Genomic DNA, 22,538 nt, shown 5'->3' on the forward strand with positions numbered 1-22,538 from the left:
AGACACATACTGTAAGATCCCTGTCACATTGTATTACACTGTATGTGTGTTTGTGTGTGTTTGTGGGCCTAGTTTGTGTCTCATCTTAAGTCAGTGTGTGGCTGCTGAGACGCACCCGCCCTCATGATACCAGCCACTCTTGTCAGGAGGAGACAGCAGAGCTGGAGGGAGCGTGAGGCAGGGACAGATATGAATGGATATGGGGAATGTTTTATCTCCTCAAAAAATACCCAAAGTCTTACTTTTGATTGATATTGTACGCTTCCCAACAGTGTTGGGCAAGCATCTACAGTATCTCATAGGCGTACACAAAGACATTATTGTCCATATGGCTGGAAACAAATGTCTAAATTGTGTCCAAAGTGTCAATATTTAGTTTGAGCACCAATGTTATCTAGCACTGCCTTAATCCTCTTGGGCATGGGATTCAGCACAGGCACACAGTTTGTTACTGTAAGCAAGACACAATTATCTTGGGTTACCAGCACTTTAGACAATAATGGCTGTGAGTTGAGTCATTATCAGTGGATGTTCACTGACTGCTCTAACATATATACAAGTACATTTAATTTCTATAGCATTTTTCCTTGAGAAGGTGACTCAATTAATGTCTTTCATCCAAACTACATGTGAAATTAATATCTCTCTATCAGTGAACTACATGACTTTTTTTTGATGCAGTTCTTGTATTGGATTTCATTAGATTGTTCCGTAAGCCTTGATGTTTACTTTTCACTGTTCACTGGACGTGTCATTAAAGGGATAGTTCGGATTTTTTGACATGAAGTTGTATGACATCCCCATCAGCATTGTAGTCCAATAACAGCGATTTACTCCCCAGTTGTCCACTTCTGGTCAGATTTCCGTGATGAAGAACATAGTTTCACTTAGTGTGCTGGGGACAATTAAGTAAAGAGTTTGCTTTCTCAAAAAAAATCTGACCTCATAAAACTCTCGGCGTTATATCTGTCTCCCGCCGTATCCCTGCGCACTGTCGCCTGTGCGTTCATGTGTTTGTGACGAAGACGCTCGCTTCCGCGACGGAGCGCCGCAGCCATCTTGTGTACGTACTGTATGTGTTCCACAGCGGAAGAAGATACGAGTGCCTTCGTCACATTGGCATGAACGCACAGGCGACAGTGCGCAGGGATACGGATGTAACGCAGAGCGTTTTGTGAGGTTTGAGTTTTGAGAAGGCATTTTTGTGATGCAAATGTTTTAATCTTTTGAACGCATATTGTTTGGGAAGCCAAACTCTTTACTTAATTGTCCCCAGCAACTACATTCTTCATCACAGAAATCTGACCAGAACTGGACTTAGCAGACGAAGTGGGGGGTAAGTGTCTGCTATTGGACTACAACGCCGATGGGGATGTCATAAAACTCCATGTCAAATAATCTGAACTGTCCCTTTAATGACTGTAGAAAGTGAACACTGGCTTCCCTCTTCAAAGTTTTTAGTAACAGCGCCCTGCCTTGCCCACTCCTCTTGAACCTGATCACCACATGGAGACAGCCTGTGATTAATTGACTTGTTTTGTCAACTGGTTTGGATTATCACTTGAACTTTTAATGCACAGTGTTTTGTATGCTTTGATGCGTTCACACAAGCTGACAAGATGAGGATGCACTGTAACTGTTCCGCTGAGTGTGTCTGGTGTTGGCTCTCTCCAGGGACTCAAACCCATGAGCTTTCCCTATTCTCCTCTGAGACCTAACTGTTAATTAGAAGCTGATCTCTGGAATGAATAGCCATTAATGTGTTTCTGTGTGCTTGTGTGTGTATGCGTGCGTGCGTGCGTGCGTGCGTGCGCGTGTCTGTGAGCCACAGTGTGTTTCAGCTCTCTTTTCTAATTAACAGGCAGAGCAGTCATCCTTAGGTCCTCTTCGCTTTCAGGCTTTTTTCTGTCTCTTTCTAACCTTGCTGCCCTTCCTACATCACTCACTTCCTCTATCACCTTATTTTCTCTTTCTTTCACCATCTTTTCACCGAGACATATCTCTTAAGCTGTCTCTATTGAAGACTTTATTTTTGCATCGCTGCTGTGCAAATGTTTAAATCTGTATTGTCATTGTTACGGCACACAGAATTTTTTACTGTTACATTTTTAAGAACAGCTATACAGTAATGCCTGGTTTACCTGTTTACAACCGCCTAAATAAGATTTTTCACATTATTAGAGCCCTCTAGACATGAAATAACACCCCTATAGCCACCTTTACACTTGTGTTACCTAATATAGCAGACACAATAAGAGTAAATAAACCATTTAAGTCATAAATAAGACTAATCCTTGTGTGTATTACCATAAATGTGTGTTTCCCTATGGGGAACTGAAAGAAAGGTGTACCGGAAGTGACGTCAGGGGTTCAGATTTGAGTTTCAGCTTTGCGTGGGTAACGGCCGCAAAAGTAGCCTGTGTTTTCATTGGAAATCTTTAATTAGGGATTATTGTGCCTGTTGTGACACAATTTAAACCTGCAATAAAAGACTGCTCCAATCCAAGTCTCCAAGTCTGCTCCCTGTATACCTCACTGAACATTACTGACACCTAGTGACCAGTGTAGAATACCACATTTCATGAACATTTTTGAATGTTTTTTGAATGCCTTATATTTGTATTTCAGTTCATTTAGCAATTTTTTTAATCTTGAATCTAAAATGCTTAATTTAGGCAAAAATAAATTAGGTATGCTCCGATCAGGGTTTTATGCTGCTGATTCCGATGGCAACATCACGCCACAGGCAGGCCCCAGTCAGTCAGAGTCCACAACCGCACATCCAGCTCAAGAATTGTGAGCACTGGGACCCCACAGGGGTGTGTGCTGAGTCCACTCCTCTACACGCTCTTCACCTACGATTGCGTGGCCTCCCAGAACAACACCAGCATCATTAAATTTGCAGATGACACTACAGTCATCGGACTGATCACTGGTGGTGTTGAAACATCATACAGAAGAGAGGTGGCGGACCTCATAGCTTGGTGTCGTGATAACAATCTCCTTCTCAATACAGATAAGACTAAAGAGATGATCATCGACCCAAGAACAAGGGAAAAGGAGCCGCATAGACCCCTGTTTATTGATGAGACTGAGGTGGAGAGGGTGAAAACCTTCAAGTTCCTTGGCACACACATCAGCGAGGACCTCACCTGGTCTCACAACACCCAACAAATTCTGAAGAAGTCCCAAAGGAGACTGTACTTCCTGAGAAGACTGAGGAAATTTGGCATGTCCACCACAATCCTGAGTTGCTTCTACAGATGCACTATCGAAAGTGTCCTTACCGCCTCCATCACTGTTTGGTACGGTAACTGTACAACACGTGATAGGAAGGCACTCCAGCGGGTGATCAAGACCTCACAGAACATTGTTGGGGCAGCCCTCCCCACACTGCAAGACATTTATAAATCTAGAGTCCTACGAAGAACACACAACCTCATCAAGGACAGCACACATCCACAACACTCACTATTCACACTCCTACCGTCAGGCAGACGCTACAGGAGTTTGAAGTCCAGGACCACAAGGCTGGCAAACAGTTTTTACCCACAGGCCATCAGGCTCCTCAACGAAGCACTCGCACACGCCGCACGCAACACACGCACACACTCATAGCACTTTATTTATTTATTTATTTGTATTATTTACTTGTATTAATGTCTCGTCTGTTGTTGTTGCTTAATTTATTGGTATATATGTTTATGTGTTTATGTTTCTTATGTTCTTATTCTTTCATTTGTTTTCTTTCTTTTCTTGGGAGAATGAACAGAATAAGATTTTCATTGCATGGTATAACTGCTGTTTTACCATGCACATGACAATAAAACTCTCTTGAATCTTGAATCTCTTGAACCATCAATGAGTGAAATTGGCTGATACCGATACCTATCACATGGATTAACTGTACATTTTTCAATTTATTTATAATGAACGCTATTGACCAGGGCCGCCATTAGACAATTCCAAAGGACCCCTGGCCAATAGGTAATGTTCATTAAACAACAACACACAAGTAGTGTTTGGCGGACAAGACATAAAGTACAATGACACCAACAGACACTTGAAAAAGTTATAACTTAGTATGTACCTGATGCAGGTAATATCCACTTACCCATAGGAGAAAAACAAGCTCCAACTAACCGCATTGCTTGTCACTGTGGTTAAAAAGTCACATTTGGAGTCCGAAGACGTGACGCTAGTTGGATAATTGTTGCTGGCTATCTAGCTACAGTAGTTAGCTGTGGACAGCTAGGCAAAGCGTGTAAAGAAAGATGCAAGAGAAGTCAAACACCAATAGGTTTCTCAAGGGAGTGATCAAACACACCGGCATCGATTGGCGTAGCCTGTGGCAAGCTGTCAAACCGAAACCATTTGAGATTTTACAAACTACAGTAGTGTTGATTCTCGTTGCAATACGGGACAAAATGCGTTCCTTGTCGGCTCAATACGAGTGTTGTCGACCCTACGTGACACAGCACACATTCACATTCATGTCATGTCTGTGTTGTCATGACAAAAATGTTCATGTCGTTCATCGTTTTTGTGATCGGCTTTGAAAGGCATTTATTGGCATGTGCCAATCATGTTTTTTTTATGGAAATCGGCTGATAGTAATCAGTGGCCAATATATTGGAGCATCCCTGATATAAATATATAAAAAATTGACAAACAGGCCATATTCAACCACAAAACAGCATGATTTATCAATTGAAAAACTGTGATAGAGTGAAGCCGCAAAATTTGAATCGCAATGCGGCGAGGGGCGACTGTATTTCCAAAACTATAAATTACTGTCTAGTTTTGACAGCTAGGCAAATTCCACTAATTATAACCTCCATCCATTCATTCATTTTCAAAACAAGTTGTCCTCATTAGGGTCATAGAGGAGCTGAAAACTAATACTAACCAGATGAAGTACCACAAAAAGTTTATTTATGACCTGAACGACGTACTGAATCATTTTTGATTCTGCTGTTTGATCCCACAGTCATTATTAACAATAGCAATGTCTTTGTTCAACCTGTCATTTACATTTGACGAACAGCTGATGAAATGTACTCTGCTGAATTGGTTTAATTGAGCAATCTGAATCTTTGCAGCACGCAATTAATATGATTGCCAGCAATTTATCTTTTAGTGTCCACATTCACACCACAGCAGTCAATCGTTACCACTTCGTCTATATATTTTTCTGTGTTTCTGTGGATTACTATATGACTATTTCTAAAAACATGTCTGCTACTTTCCTTGCAGCACGTACCTGTGGGAGCAACCTACGGGGCCCCAGAGGGATCATAACGTCTCCTAACTATCCTGTTCAATATGAGAACAATGCTCACTGTGTTTGGGTCATCACTGCATTGGACTCTGCAAAGGTAAGAGTATCCCAATCCTTACTGGCCTTTTAATCATATACTGTACAGTATGTTACGATGTCATGCATTTCGGTGCATTAGGAAAGGGTAGTTCTCTTTAATTTGTCTTTAAACTTTCCCTCTGTGCAGCGTTGGGTTATTGGCAATGAACACTTCTCATTTATGGTCTTTGACGTTCCTATAACTTCTTTCGGCCTATTGATCTAACGTTGATGCTGCAGCAATCCTGCTCCTCCATTGTGGCAGAGATGTTCTCATAAACAGTACTTTTTTTCTGTACACACCATTTAGTTTGGCTTGGACTACCGCTGCTCCCTCTTTGGTTGAAAAGGCACTAGTAGTCTGCATTGGTCCAGTTACGACCATTGGCCATTGTTTCCTTGTCAAAAGGTCTATTTTTACCTCTAGTTCTGATGGATGTGTAGACCTGTGTGTATATGTTATCTCTCGGCCTGTTAACAATATTCATGCCATGCATTGTCTAACTTTTTTTTCTCCATATGACCGAGGTCTGATTCACATCATAGGATGTTCATGTCCATCACTGTGTACTGAAGTAGAATATCCACTTGGATGCCATCCATACACTAAACTCTTATCTTGTTTTGGGTAATGGAGCATTAGCTGGGGTAGAGCCAGGAAGTAGGATGAGAAAAGCCCAAGTAGATGCATGCCCCAGGCAAGTGTGTGGGTGCTAGTGGTTCAGGGGTGCATATGCCATAACCTGGCCAAAAGTTTGGAGATGGTCTGAAGGGGAAAGAATGGATGACTTTCTTGGTGAACACAACTTTAGGGCTTGATCATCCTTCTCTTTGTCCACACACATCTTTTGCATCGACATGACAGCTGTGCCAAAGTCATCCCGGGGTGTTATTGGGGTGTCAAGGAGAATCTCCTTCTTAGTTGACAGGGCGGTGAGGTGCAGCCACCAGGCTTCTTTCTTGCACGAAAGACCACAAAAGTATCCTCAGTGCATCATTTGACAGAACACCTATTGGGGAGTGAGTCAGATGATCCACTCTCTGGTCCGTTGTCAGCATGAAACATTGGGGTCGTTAGGTGGATTTGGTTTGAAATAATGTGATTATGTTAGTGTTATTGTTAACCTGAGGTGTCTTGGTGACAGCCATGAGGATGATGTTAACTTGGGAGGCATTGCCACTTGTTTCTTCTGAGCGTTTCCACTTAATTTGATTAGTGTTGTTTCCATAATCAAGAATCACAACTGTTTTTTTTTTTTTGTGTCAGGCAACTAAAAGCTGTCCTTCTAAAAGCAGCGGTGTTCAAAGTGTGGCCCGTGGAACTCTATAAAACAAACAAACAAAAAATTTGAGCAAAATGCACAATTTAGAAAATCTGAAATGTTGATACTAATAACTAAGAATAATACAAATATTTGTATTTAACTATATATAATTTTTTAGATAGATAGATAGATAGATATATACATGCATACATGCATAAATGCATACATACATGCATGCATACATGCATACATACTTTATTCATCTCCAAGAGAACTTCACATTTCCAGCAGCTCTTCAAAAATATCATAAGGAACTAAAACATTTAAAAATAAATCACTTAAAATTTGAACAGATTTAAACAGATCACTTCAAATTTGTAGTGCTTTTACAAAATAAAAAAATATATACTGTATATATAAATCATATATAAATCAAAGTGACCCCCCAAGCATTTGATTTTTCAGAATGGAAACGCTCAGTGGAAAAACGTTTGGACCATGTAGTGTATCAAACATTGCCCAGTCCATGTCCGCATTGTGTGCTCACGGAGGGGAACATTTCAAAAACTGTCAAAGTCATCGGCACGGAATTTTTTTCAATTACAGGTGCTGTCTTTAATATCCATTCAGTAATTTCACGGGTTGGGTCTCCTTCCGTCCAATATACTTATATAGTGACATACAATAACAAAAAAGTACATTTTAAGAAAATTGAATAGGAGCCTTATTGAAAATCCTGTCTAAGAGAGGCAAGGACGGTACAAGATTGTCACCAAAATGTACATATTCTTACACTGCCTGAATTATGACTTTAATATCACTTGATTATTCACTGAGAAATTGTGTTTTCAACTCTGATTTAGTGAGCAGGATTATGCAAAAGGTACTTAAACATTTTTTTGTGGAATATGGCACATGGGCCAAGGAAGATCTCTGATGCCAATACAATATTTTTTTTTTTTCAATTTGTACGCTGACATTTTTCTCACCCTTTTTTGGTGGAAAGAATACAACTACTTGATACTTTATGTACTGTATATTATGCAGTTATAATAACGGTGTGTACCAATATTGTTTCTGGTGAGTGTGTATTTTCAGAGAAAATGAAGAAAACAATTGGTAGACAATGTCCTATTTAACAAAAGGCTATGGATTGACTAAGCATGTAAGAAAATGTTGGTGCATTTATTAAACGATACACCACCGGACTGTACTGCCCACACGTGTGGGGCATCAAGTGCTGCTTGGGCTTCATTCTGGTTCTCCATTGCTGAGCGCAAGGTCACCACACCTCCCCGTTTTTGTGAAGGCAGCAGCTTTGTTGTTGAGTCATTGTTGTATCTGCATGAATAATTCATAGACCTGCGGTACAACATCTTAAGTCTTTCCACAGTTTCCCTGGCGCTATTATCTTCTCTTCATGTCTGATCACGTATCCTATCTCCTCTATGCTGTACTCGGTCTCCACTCGTTCCCATCCATGTCCCCATGTACTTGCCTCATTTTCTCATGCCCGTCTGTTATTCTCCCCCAATCCCTCACTCTTTTGCACTGCTCGTTTTGCATCTTTTTTTTTCCTTCTTAGCCCATTCATTGGTCTGAAATGTAATATTTTAACATAGCGTGAATAGAAAGTGGGAAAGCAAAACGAGAGCAATATGGCACCGACCTAAAGAGGTATAGAAAGTATAGAGAGTATATGAGAAAAGCGAGGCTAAGTACTCAGTTAGTTGTTGTACATCATACAAGGAAAGTGAGCAGCACAAGGGGAAAGGCTGTATTTCCATGCAGGCATGGTTGACTGGAGAAGTTAATAGAGATGTTTTCACTGATGATGGACACAAATTGAGTCTATCCATCTATTGAGGCTGTGATGGAGTGTGGTGTCTCAGAATAGGTAAATATAATTTAGTGTGCATCCCTTCACTGCACTCTGCACCAATAGAAGTATAGCCCACTCCAGGGTTTCTGCTCCATGCAATGGATCGTGGAGCAGCGTCACGTTAAAATAAAAGCCGCCACACATTGTTAATACACTGCATGAATGGTCGGCAATCACAAAGGCAGTGTCGGTTGCGTGTTGTCTGCATCATAACCGTCACTTTGTAGATGTCATATGACATCAGTCAGCTGACATTAAGCCCCCTCCTGATTTGCTCTTGTACTTCGGCGGAAAAAAAAGTGGAGTACAGATGTCGGCAGCCACACACGGATAATGCAACTTTCATCTTTATTGTTCCAATTATGGATAAACTAAGTGAGCGGTAAGATGCCTACATTTATAACTAAGGTTATCCGTTCACTTGTAGCGCCTACTTATGTAGAATTCATGGCTGCACCTCGCATCATGAACTCCACTATAGAAATGTGTGTTTTCGCCAAGTTCGTTTGTCAAACTCCTATTTCACAATGAATTGGACAATTTGCCCATCGCTGAAAGCTTTTAAATATGTTGCCTTGACATCGGCTGCATTGTCTTTTGCGTAATCCTTTTAATTTCTTCTATGCAGTATCTGGAATGTTTTATAGCAAATGCTAACTGGACGTAATACATTAAGTGTATGTATGATACTGATCTGTACATCTATAGCCTATTATTTACATACCATTTACATATTATATTAGTTTGAAATAAAACATCAAATAACATTATCAAATATCATAAAAATCCCACTTTATTTTGAAAAATATGGACCGGAATCGCCAGTCTGCCTTGCTTGACAGATAAGGAGAGTAAGAAAACGTATTTCTTGTTAAAGCTTGTGAAAAAGACCCTAATGTTGACATTACCAACAGTAAATTTAAATCTAAAAAAAAAAAAATGTGCTGACACAGCAGCGGCACGACACAGCAACGGCAGTGCACCTCCCATGCAGCCCACCACCACAGCTTAAAAAAATCTTAGGGGAAGCCCTCCACACATTTATTACATGCAAATGTGCATCCTGGATGCGTCATGAAAATTTGTGGAATTATGTTTTGAATTACATTACTGACAAACTGGCAAAAAATACATTCCTTTGCTGTCGCAATTTTTCCAGGGGTGGGAATTTGCCAGATTGACGGTGTGGAAAATTACATGCAATGTATTCAAAATATATCAAAAATATTTAGGGTGCATTAGTTATAAATTGTCAAAGACAGAGCCCGACTGAACTGTAAACTATGCAAATATTAGATAATGCAATTCAACTTCATCATTGCAAATCTTAACTATTCAAATTGTGATGGCCATTCCTGCTTCAAACATTTAAATAGGTTTATTTGAGTAGCCCTGGTTGTGATTGATGCAACTTGCTATGGCTATTACCTCGGCATACCAGCGCATTAGCAAAGTACTTCTAATGAGAGATTATTAGCTACAGTACCACAGCTGCTGACATTTGTGGAATGTCACTCCTGACATACACACTGAGAGACAAAAACAGAGGCAAAGAGGAGGTAGTAGCTAATGCTGAATGAAACATATCAAATAGAATATAAAGGAACCGTTCACACAGGCAATTAAATACATATTTTGCTCATCCACAACACTGAAGCATGACCATTGCCAACAGCATTGTGAATAATATCTTCTGTTTAGGACTTTATTGGTATTTCCAGCTTGTTCAGTATGTGGTAGACCCAGCGTGGCTGTTTGCTGTCATTACAGTCTGCTGTCATTACAAAGGTGTTGTGTTACGTTTGATTGAGTTGACTGAATAGTCGTGGATGCTGGTGAACTGATGTTGACAAAGCAGCAGCAGGTGCACACAGTGTACCGCCACGTCCTTAATTTGGCAGCATGAGCTTGAGATAACAATGAGTCACTTGCTGTATTTTCAAGAGGACCTTGAGGACAGAGAGCCTCATGAATGTTTACTGAATAAAAATGAAGGCCCTTGACAATCTCTCTATTGGTTTCTTCAGCGGGGCGGGGACAGGAGGTGGACATCGCAACCGATAGAAATGGGAGAAAGTTGCCAGAACCTTCAGGGTGTGCTTGAGGCTTAAAAGACAATTCCATTTGCATATTTCTCTTTTCTATCATCCTTCAAAACAAAGTGGATGCACACCTGGCCCGTCAAATTATTCTCAGCATAAAGAAATTCCAGCCCTTCTGGCCTTGATGGAGCTACGGCTCAATGAACAGCATACAAACAGCAATCTGGAACGTACCACCGTGACTTGATAGATGGCTGTAGGTCGAGAAGATCACTTGGCACTTATTTCAACAAAACAGTCCAGATATATCTGTTTTTCATTATGCATATGCCCTCTTTCTGCAATGTCACCCTTATTTACTTCAGTCACACACAAAAGTACAAAGACCAGAGTTACAGTATTGTTAGTTACTAGTTAGTTAGTTGTTAATTAGCAGGATTATGAAAAAAAATGCAGGGGAAGGACATAAAAGCCTGACAGGAATATTATAGTTACATTGCGTGGTTCTGATATGAGCTGTAATTGCATCCTGGCTAATTGTTAGAGAATTATTAGAGAAAGCGAGTGACAGGGCGCAGCGATGTGCCGGTGCACACATTACTGTATGTTAATATGGCTCAAATTCTACCTCAAAATTAAGCCACAAATGTGCACCTCCAAATCTTCGAGCTGTTGCTCTTAAGGGCCGCGTTTACCGGTCTCTTTTCTCATCGCTCACCCATGACGCTGAGCCAACAAGCCGAGCTTTAGTTTGCGCATAGAACCCACGCCACAAACCCAACCCCGACGAACATCCACAGGGGTGGCCAAAATGCAGTTCGGGGGCCAGACGCACTGTGGCTTATTTGTCATTGCATCACTGCAGAAACAACAACAAAAAAAACAAATGCAGAAACAAATAAAATTAAAAACAGCAAAAATGGTAAAAATAGAGCAAAGACACAATGAGAAAAGGCTGAAACGTTGACACCAACAACCAATAATAAGAAAAAGCTTTGTATTTAAAGACAAAGCTTTAAATATGTATCACTTTGTACCTTACATTCTACAACGTGTGTGTGTGTGTGTGTGTTGTGGGGGGTGGGGGGTAGATCTTACGCAGGTTCACGTCCGAGACCAGGGATCTTGGTCTCCAGAAGGATGATGACCACTGATCTACCAGTAGAAAATAAATTCACAGCCTGATTTCGCCCCATCTGTTTTTTTGACAAGTACAAGGTTACCTTATGTGATTTTTGCGATTATAATGATAATATTGTGCAACAGATGTCCTGTGGAGATAATCAAAATTACCTTGAGCTCTGAGCCAGATGATTAAGCACATCTTCTAAAAACTTTGAAGTGTGTTGCCCAGGAAGAAATGCTCCCTTGGACCTTGTGTGATCCGTTCGAGAGAGACATCGCTGAAAGGGCCAGAGGAGATAATAAAGTATTCACAGAGAGGAAATGAGCATGTATTAAGATGAATAACAATCATCTTTCTGTGGACCTCTCTTTTCTTTCCTCTGAATTTCATTGTCCCCTGTCCTCCTTTTCTTCTTGAACAGACTATTATTCCACATGACTTGTTTCATCAATAGAAGGCTAAGACAGAGACAAATGACACTACGGGAGTGCGCCTTTGTTTTTTGTTACATCTTTGCGCTACTTAAAACCCTAAAGTTTAAATAGTTAATATGTAGAGCTGCCTGGTTGCTGGTTTGTTGTCTCTTTCTGCTCAAGGAAAAATGGAACACTAACCATTGTTTACAGTGGTCTGGTAGAGTAGTACTTTGTCTGGCCTCCACCTCTCCGACCGATATATCCACCTATGTGAAATTCCGCTCTTTCGTCCTCGTCATCTTCTCACCAGCCATGATTCAGAACAACACAACAATGCAATCAAGGATCGTTAAATATGGATGCTGTATTCATGAGTCACTTTGCTTTGACCTTCTATGGTGAAGTCGAGGCGTGAAGAGGGCGTGACGTGAGCTGGGTTTCCATATGCACACTACAACTCAAGGGGAGATCTATAAAACACAAATTGTGTGAAGGTGTGCGTGCACCACTTTTTATGCGTCTGAATATTTTTTACTGTAAGCAGATTTTGGGTTTCCGGTTTTTATAAATGCGACCCCCGGACACAGTGGACGGGCTTGGAGACACTTGGAAAAGAAACTGGGGGCACTTTGTTTTTAAATCATCTTGTTTTGTATTTGTTTGTTACTTTATTTACTTCCACTTTAGTAAAAAATAAAAATATGTGCTAATATTGTGTGTTTATTGAGATAGCACCTCATGGTTCCAGGAACTATCGCTACTTTTGGTGGAACAGGTGCTTTCGTTGATTCAAGAGACGGGAGTGTTATTGGAGCTGGAATGTGTTACATCAGTCACGTTTATGGCAAATGTTGATTCGAAATCGGAGGAGTGGGTGTTTGCGAAGGTAGGATTGTGCGCCTTCTGAATAAGCCGTAGACACACAGGAAATAATGCCACAAAGCAGACCAATCACAGCCTTTACGGTCCACATTGCAGCGATGCAAGGTTTTTTTTGGAGGCGCATATCACGCAAGTGGGAGGAGCGAACCGGCATAGCGTAGACAGTCGCCCTGACATAATAATCCGGGCTTTAGAGTGGTGCTGATCACTAAGCGGCCACAGGTTTGCCTCGTCGTCTTGTCAAGTCAAATGAAACACGAGACATGGAGCAGAGAAGCTAATACAAAATAAAGGACACAATAAAAACACTGAACATGATATTTACCTTTAATTTCACCTGAGAATATGTTTGAAACATGGGTCAATATTTAACTTTTAGGTAGTTTTGAGAAAACTTACTTGCATTCAGGAAAAGCTTTGAGGTGCATGTGTGTGTGTGTGTGCCATTGGATTCAGCAGTATCAAGAAGATAATCATTTTGTTTAAGTCTGAGCCATGCTTGACTGCTCACAGGCGTAACCCATTTGGTGTCTAATCACTGCTGTCCTTTTTCCTGATTAATACGTATGAACGTGTGTGTGCGTGCAAGTGTGTGGTCTTCTACTATTACACATTTGGTCACTTTCATTCATGGGTCATTTATTTCATCATCGTCGTCAAGAAGTCAGGACACATTAGGTCCGATTTAATTCAATGCAAACATCGAGTTCAGTGAACCAACAACAGACGACTGAATATTTTCAATCTGATTCTATGAAATGTTAAATCGCCAACTGAAGTTGTAGATAAGCAAAGCAACTACGCTAATTACTTTACATTGAGCTCTTTGTGTGATTAATTTCAGTTGATAATATTTGGAAACATTTGTAGGTTGACAGGAAAGAGGTAATAACTCTCAACGTGATGGTTGTTGTTCCCTTAAATGTGCTGTTTTAGGTACTGCAGTGGGGGTGCTAGCATTGAGACATTCTATATCGCACCCTCTTCCTACTCGGCCATGACTGCTAATTGCCGACAGCTTCTCTGAGACTGCATGTATGTTTATTTGCGCGCACATACTGGCGCGTGCCTGTGGACCAGCTGTGAGTGAGTGACAGCCGCGAACGCCACTCCTCCTTGTCGGGGCGAATGACAAATCTCATTCAGTTTAATTTAGTAATTGTGAAGAATTAAAAAAAAAAAAAAGTACAGTCTGTTCCCTGAAATCACTATTAGCATCTTATGCTAGCCGGTGGTTGTGTTCTTATAGTTTTGGGGTGAAAACAGTGTAATTTGGAGCCAAGGAGGGATAACACCGCATACCTGTCTCACAGGAAGAAAAATCTCTACTCAGAACTCTCCGGTTTCCTCCCATTGTTCAAAAACATGCATGTTTGGTGTATTGGAGCTGGACGGCCCACAGGTGTGAATGTGAGTGGCTACTTTTTTTATTAGAATCTTCTCCAGTGGATTTGCCAAACAAGATTTTTGTAAAATGATTGGGCTGTCAAAAACAACGCTTTAACGGCGGTAACTAATTCATTAATTATGTTTTCTTTTTTGTAATTAACGCATGAACACCGGAGCAAGCACACCTCTCTGCCATGTATCGCCAACTCACACACACCTGCAGTCCATTTATCCCGAGAACCACACTTCCTCACTGTCATCACAAGAACGCAAGGGACACTCCCAACAACACAAAAACGGCTTCATAATGCGAGCGTGTATGTGCGTGTGTGTCTTTGAACGCAACCCCAATTGCTCATAGTAACACGGTTGAAAGTGTGATTCAAATATTTGCTACTATGAAAGAGACTAGTGTTAGACAAATAGATTTTTACACTTGTGTGGTATCTTTTAGCTTGATTGACATATTCAGGTCATTTGGAGCTAATTGAGTTAATACATTGAAATATATGTACAGTATATACATAAACCTGTCCTGTCATTTATCTTTCTATTAATTAAATACAGTTGAAATGGGCATATTTTAGACACAGTTGCGAGTGATGATTAATCATGATTAATTCATTTAAACACAGTGATTAATCTGATTAACATTTTTAATCATTTAACAGCCCTCCTTTTTATTTCGCCTCATTTAAACTCTCGGTTTGTATGGAAGGTATATTCTTTGGATGCGTTGGTTACATGTCATTAAGTGCACTAAGTGCCATCAAGTGTGTGATTGAGAGTGGCTGATTGGATGCAGTTTTATGACTTGATGACAATTTTTGAAGGGTCTAATGTCCCTCTTTGGTAAATTTGGGGATGCATTTTTTTGTCTATTGTGGCAATTATGCACATGAGTGAGATACAATCATTTTTTGCAACTCTGCAATTGAGGCAACACGAAGGCCAAATAACTGTTTGGACGTTTCTCACATTGACTGAGCAGGATACATCGCTAGGTGTGAAATAAATAATCATACCCTGTCCCAGTACTCGGTAATGGCACGACATCCCCTAATAGCTCTCCAATTAGCACATTATCACAATTCAAAGCTTTTAGCTACTCTGGGTTTTCACTGCATTTTTTTCTGACAGAACATCATTTACTGAATAACTGTAGCTTTGTCTGTAACTACCATCCCCTCACCCAGACACTTCCTAGGAGAGAAGGGTGAATATAGGTCAGGGGTCACCAACGTGGTGCCCGCGGGCACCAGGTAGCCCCCCAAGACAACTTGAGGCGCCCGCAAGCCTGCTTTTCATTCAGGTTTTTGTTAATAATGTGAGAACACTAGAAATAAATGCATTGTGAAATGCAAAGAGTGAGTTGTGGATACCAGTATTTTGTTAATGTTCTGGTAAAACAAGCATATTTGGTTTGTTTGGGTTTGAAATAAGGTATGAAAATAAATGTTACAAAAATGAGGCGCTCGTGGCCATTTTTATTTTGTAAAAGTAGCTCTCAAGCTCTCAAACGTTGGTGACCCCATATATAGGTTGTGTGAATGCCCCTTGGTTAATGTTTAAACATAAAGTACATATGCTGTAAATACATAACATTTTGTTTGTAAAAAGTCTATACTAAAAAATCTGCAGGGGGGAAAACCTTCATGGGTCACAGCATCATAGATTTAGTTATTTTGTCAGGGTCACACAACATTTTAATATTCATATTAATCACACTATATATCCATATTCATATTATTTCATTATTAGTATTATTTGTATTATTAGTAGTAGCAGTAGTAGTAATAGTATTAACAATGGTAACAATAATAATGTGAATATTAATAATATATTTTAGTTATACATCGGTACTTCGTTTTTTGTTATTAATTCATTCTATAAGGTTCATGAAAAACCGAAACGTACAAAAAACAAGGCAATTTTTCCATAGCAAATAATGTAAATCCAATTAATCTGTTCCAGATACACTAAAATATTGAGACGCTCATGAGTCAGGAAAAGTTGAAGGCGTTTCAGCTGCTTGAAAAGAAGTAGCTCTTTATTTGGGGAGGGAATCGTCAGGAGCTAACTTACATAGCGGGAATGAACAGGGCAAAACCACAAAGAACACCATGCCACTATTGTGGCAGGTGAAAAGATCAAAGCGAGAAATGCCATACATCAATTTGCAACTGCTAATACTACGGCGATGGCAAACAATAGCTTACGTAACATTAAACAGGTTTTATTTACAAGCAGTTTAGCAAAGCCTGCTGGGAAGCAGGGAGTGCTCCCAGCGACGATGCAATATTAACAAAAAAATAAAATACATTTTATAGCGAATAATTACAGTTGTACATGCAGAGAACAATGTGAAATAATTAGAACTGAAGAATTGATGGAATGGACTTTTCGAACATTCCGATGGGGTCAAATTCCACGGTGTCTCTCACCTTCTTTGTCAAAGTGCGCTTACAAAAATCTTTGGCCCTATGCCGGGTTATGCAGCAGTCTCACTCCATGAAAAAGTGACAAACGTAAAGAAAGAAAGAAAATGGGTGTGTACAAAAACCATGGTTTGACTGTATTTAAAAAAATAATAATGATTTGAACATAACAAATATCTTTCTGCTTAAATAATCTTAGATTGAATGATATTGAGATGTTTCGTGGAACATTGTCACATTATCATTATTAAGGGCAAAATACCAGGACAATATGAATTAGTCTGTGATTCCCGCCTCTAATGTCTGTTGGTTTCCTTTTGCATCACAGTTAGAAATGTGATTTCCATGGTGTGTTATCCACCGAATGCTGAGACAGTTTAGATGTTATTTTCCAAAACATTCCAGTGAATAGCACTCCAAGGTGCCCTATCATCCCGACAAGAGAGTTATTTTACTAAACAGCAGCCATTTGCTTCCTCACCATTCAAAACAAAGGTCACCTCGGGGCGAGTCCGCACCAAATAAACATGAAACATCTGGATACTTGTGCAGAGTTCAGCCAGCACTTTTTATGCTGGCCTATTTCAGAATGGACTTGTGCTTTTCATGTATCCCACATGTCAGATCATATGACAACAGCTGAGACACAATGAAGTTGTTGCAGCACTTACAACAAACGCACTTATGTTTTATAACGTAACTCTTTTATCGTACAGTTTAGCCCAGTAATGAGCATGAGGAAATCAAGTCTCCTATTGCAAAATCTGAAAGTATTCAATGAAACTTTTCACTTTTCGTCTTTCATCTTTTGTCTCCACTAACGTGACATCGGCTGAATACGCCAGCTTGACTGCTGACACTCGTCGTCAATTATGAATGTCAATCACTGTGATTACAGTTTAATGCCATTACATTAAAGCCCTCCGTTTCACTCTGTTTTTTTGTCAGATGCAAATTATGTTCACTGAGTCTACAGTGCTTTGATGAGGTATTTAGTTGGATTTTTGTTATTTAGTTGTTTAACTTAGATGAGCTACATGTGCACCATCCAAAATGGCCTCTATTGGAAAGGGGTGCACAGGGTGTGCAGTCGTCCTTCGCCATATCACGGTTTGAATTTCACAGATTCACCCCATCACGGTTTTTCAAAAATATATTCATTAATAAATCATGCTCAACCAGTCCAAAGTGTACCCCGCCTCCCGCCCAAAGACAACTAGGATAGGCTTCAGCGTAACTGCAACCCTAGTGAGGACAAGCGCTATAGGAAATGGATGGATGGATAAATCCTGCTGTTTGAATACAACTTATTATTAGTCAAAAAATAGACATTTTTAGCAAAAATATGTATTTTTTGCCTAAATTAAGGATTTTCAACCATAAAAATGGATAAATGAAGTGAAATACATATATAAGGCATTAAACAAACACATTCAAATATCAATATATGGTAATCTACACTGGTCACTAGGTGTCAGTCATGTTACTGTAATGTTCAGTGAGGCACACAAGCGTCAGACTTGATCGCTGTCTCAAAACAGACATAACACTGACATGATGATGATCGTGATAATAACACAGTCCACTGTCCTCCACATGCTCAGAACCCATTTATAGCAGCACACACAAGCACAAGTCTTATTTATGTTTTAAATGGCTTATTTTCTGTTACTATGCCGACTATATTGGGTAATATGAGTGTAAAGGTGACTATAGGGGTGTTATTTCATGCCTAAACGGCTCTAATAATGTTAAAAACCATATTTAGAAGGTCATAAACAGGTTTTATATGCAAAAAAATAAAATATTTGGGGTCTGGCAGCAATTAACCACAATAAACATGGCATTACTGCATACACTAATAAATAGCAGTATAAATAAAATAGCTGTGCATCACCGTCGTCTCCTTTATGATTCACTTTTTACAAATGATCCTCTGACATTCAAATTAGGTACAGGGCTAATTAGTGATTGTATAACTATTGGTATCTTTGTGATTGCCCGGCCATCTGTCGAGGGTCACTTCCTGCTCTCTGGCCAGTCGCTAAAGTTGAGCCAGCAAGACCCTGAGAAACAATGCCCTCCTGTTAAAAAAAAAGAAAAAGGAATGAACAATAAAGTCCAGGCACAAAGAGAAGCCCATTACTAGACATGAATAAAGTACAAGCACTGTTTCACTATGCTGCTTTCTGTTTGCAGTGTGTTTTGTATCCTCTGTAAATTTCACTGTGGCTGCTAGACTCACTGTAAAGAGGATTTATAGGACTCTCTTGGGCTGCAATGAGCAGCAACATACAAATAAAAGTTGGATCAGAGTGCACTGCCAGAATGCACAATCAGTGAGATATTGTTAATCAGGCTGATGTTGCAAATGGAAATGTCTCCTGAAAGGGTTACACATTGAAGGGCAGCTGTAGGTCATTTTAGGATATTTGAATTGAAGATACGTGTTTCTGTAGTACACTGAAGAAGCATTTAAATACAATTTATTTCTTTTTTTTTTTTTCCAATTTGGGCTTTGAGGGATTTCATCTGACAAATATTATGAGGAGATAAATTAATTCAGTTTCAGTTGGTCATAAAACCTTTATTAAAGGAGACCCTTCATGTTCAGACAAGTTTGCCTTATGCGATAGACAAACAGATGTATAAATATGTGTATAAATGTCATATTGACATCACTCTGTACTATACCGTAAAATAATATGACAACTCAGAGGGCTACTATGTTGCATTGCAATGACTTCAATAGCTGCAGAGATGAGAATGATGTTGCATTTTAGGCTGCTGGGAAGTACCATATGGATTGATCTGAGCCGTGGCAATTGCTCATTGACTACAAGGGAAGCTGAACTTACCCTTTAAATTTAATACAATAATTGGTCAAATATGCAATGTTAAACTGAAATGTGTAAACTTAAAACTGCATTGCTCTCTGACGCGATCTCTCTTCCCTCGATGGTAAATCTACCCTGAAGCTCGAGCTTCAGCTCATGGAAGCTCACAGTGAGAAACTAAGGCCTTGATTGGACAAAACTAGCAAAAAAATGTCACATCCAGGAAAGTTGGGCTTCACTCGGGGGCTATGATGCAGGGACGGTCCTTGATTTTGACTGACAGCAGCCAGAAGATTGAGGAGGAGGAGATTTTGTCCCCCTTCCACCATGTGTTGCTGTCAAAGATTTGAGGGGAGACAGTAGTCGTGACAGGAAGTCTCTTCCGGAACAGATGACTTCTCGAGAAAATGTATAACTTCTACAAAGTGTAATGTCTTTATATGGAGTCTGCACATGCGAGGGGAGGGATGATCTAAAATGAGAGGCTAAAGCTATCTTAAAATGCCCATACGCCCAAGGCTGTTGAGGCTGAGCATTTGAAGGACTTGTTCTGAAGACAAGAGGCCTTCAGCCTTGAGCAGATAATCACCGCAAGTCTGCGTGATATTCATGTGTGTCATATGTACTGTTTGTTAGTGCATAGTTAGAATTAATATTAGTAAAATCAAATGGAATAATGGACCGTTTAGAAGTATTTTCCTGACAGAAATATGTAACAGTGATTCAATTCTACAGCTATTTTCTCACTTTTTGTACATACTACATTGAAAGTAAACAACATAATCCTAGCATTATTGAGTTTTGTCCGTTCGTTGGTTCATTAAATCATATCATCGATGTGGGAGCAGTAGCTTGCTACCTAGCCCATCCACCATGGCAGCAGACAAAGTTACTAAAATATTAAATCTATGTTAGACCCCAATATGTTTCCCCTGTTTCAAAGACCAGCAGCCACCACTGCTTCCAAGGTATGACCTCAAAGCGTTCTGTTTCAAAGTAAACCAACCAATAAGGTTTTTTTTTTACAAAATAAGTACAAAATAAGTTCACACAGAGAACGTAATATAAACGGTATCTTCAACTATTTATTTATCAACATCTACGTATTTCCGTGCAGAACGGGTTTTAAATTGAGAGTTATTCATCTCAGGTACACTGGTAAGCCCATAGATAGCAAATGGGAAGGTTCCAATGAACTTATACTGTAGCAGGCTGACGTTAAAAATGTTTGACTTCCCAAATGTCTGGAAAGCAGCAAAATTTGTCAAGTCCAACTATTTACATCATTGCAACCCACAAAAAGCCATGCTGATGCTGACTGAACTGGGGTCTTGCTAGATTTGTTGAGGTCTCTCGTGACGTGATGCATGACCACAGTTCAAACGCCAAAGTTTTCTGTGTCTTTAGATTGACTTTTTTAACGAAAATGTGGTTGAATTCCGAACTGGTTGCATTATACGTAATACTACTAAATTCCTTCGGTAGACATTTTGAACATCCTCAAAGCCAATCTTTAAAAAGGACTGTGTCTAAGCGATTGACTTGGGCGTAAATAACCATACAGATGTGTATTTCCTTAAAAGCCACTGGGCAGGATAATGAAACATTACCACCTTGTCTGTAGCTGAGCCTGCAGGGCAGCGATAAACTGTGAAATAACAATCCCTCACTGGTTGATTTGACTTTATTTGACCCGCTACATGCCCCTGTGTTTTTTTGGAACAAACTGAAAGGTTGCAGAAAACCTAGCTTGTAACATAAAAAATAACACAACCATTCATCAAGTATTTGTCTCAAGAGGCTAGGAAACTGGGAGAAGCTTCTCTTGTTTTTCCCGAGTTGCAATCATGCCTCAAGAGACCTACAGTGGTATATGTACACCCCTGTAGGCTGGGACCTGGCTGTTCTCTTAACAAATGTTAACGGCATATTGAGCTACTCTTCGCCGCTCTGCTGCTCACTAATGACTTCAACGTAAAAGCGCTTCACTTAGCCCTTTGAAAGGCGTCCAACCTGAAACAGAAACACTCCTTGTAAGATGGACTTCTCTTCACCCAAGAGTTTAACAGATAAGAAATATTTTACTACACACACAACATTATCTTGGACAGTCACACAATGCTGCTGTACCGCTGGCACAACAACCTTATTGCCATAATCACAGTGAAAGGGAATAATCTATAGCCATGCATTTTGTGTTTTGTTTAGATTGGTTCCAGAGATGCCATTATTGAAAGTTAATGTAATCAAATTAGAAGCGGCATCTGACCTCAGATTTGTTTGGATTCAAAAACAATTCTTCCCAGAGGAAGCAATTGCCATCGTAAAAGCTTTAGTAATTGTATAGGCTGTTTTAAGTAACATTTGACAGAAGTATAATAAAAATTTGACAACAATAGGAGGCACAATTGTTGGAGGCACAATTGTTGAAGGCAATCTGACTCCAGACATCATGCTTTAGTAATTAATATATTTGAGTTAAATTGAGTTGTTAAGTGTCCCTATTTATCCCTCTTGTCACTTTAGCCATGTTGTACTCAGCAGCAATTTTCCTACTTTGTAGTGTTTATTAGTTTTTATTCTATGATAATTATTAGTAGCCAAAGAAAAAGCACTTGTGAAGTTAGTTTTAGGTTCCCACTAAGATAAAGGTTGCAATATTTGCTGAAACAACAAACATGATGACAGTTCAAGTTTTTATGTAACTTTTGAGGCATACTTTTCCCCACTTCAGATCAGTGACATGCAGTCCCTTGATGATGGAAAAAATAAATAAAAAAGACAAATAATAACATAAGATATATACACTGTGTTCCAAATTGTTATGGAAATTTCACTAGTTGTTAAGAACCGAAAATGGTAATTTGTTGGATTTGCAGCATAAGGAGGTCATATTACAAAG

At 39.6% G+C, this 22,538-nt stretch overlaps 1 protein-coding gene across 4 annotated transcripts in view; it reads left to right on the forward strand.

The window, feature by feature from the left end:
• Positions 1-22,538, forward strand: part of LOC129178114 (CUB and sushi domain-containing protein 1-like) — a 493,613-nt gene that overhangs the window by 292,130 nt on the left and 178,945 nt on the right. For all 4 annotated transcript variants that reach the window (XM_054769950.1, XM_054769952.1, XM_054769951.1 and 1 more), the window contains exon 10: positions 5,257-5,378. In XM_054769950.1, coding sequence (XP_054625925.1) covers positions 5,257-5,378 — 122 coding nt within the window. The remainder of the gene's footprint in view (positions 1-5,256; positions 5,379-22,538) is intronic.

This window comes from Dunckerocampus dactyliophorus, chromosome 3 (genome assembly GCF_027744805.1).
Source record: "Dunckerocampus dactyliophorus isolate RoL2022-P2 chromosome 3, RoL_Ddac_1.1, whole genome shotgun sequence".
In the NCBI taxonomy this organism is placed as follows: Eukaryota; Metazoa; Chordata; class Actinopteri; order Syngnathiformes; family Syngnathidae; genus Dunckerocampus; species Dunckerocampus dactyliophorus.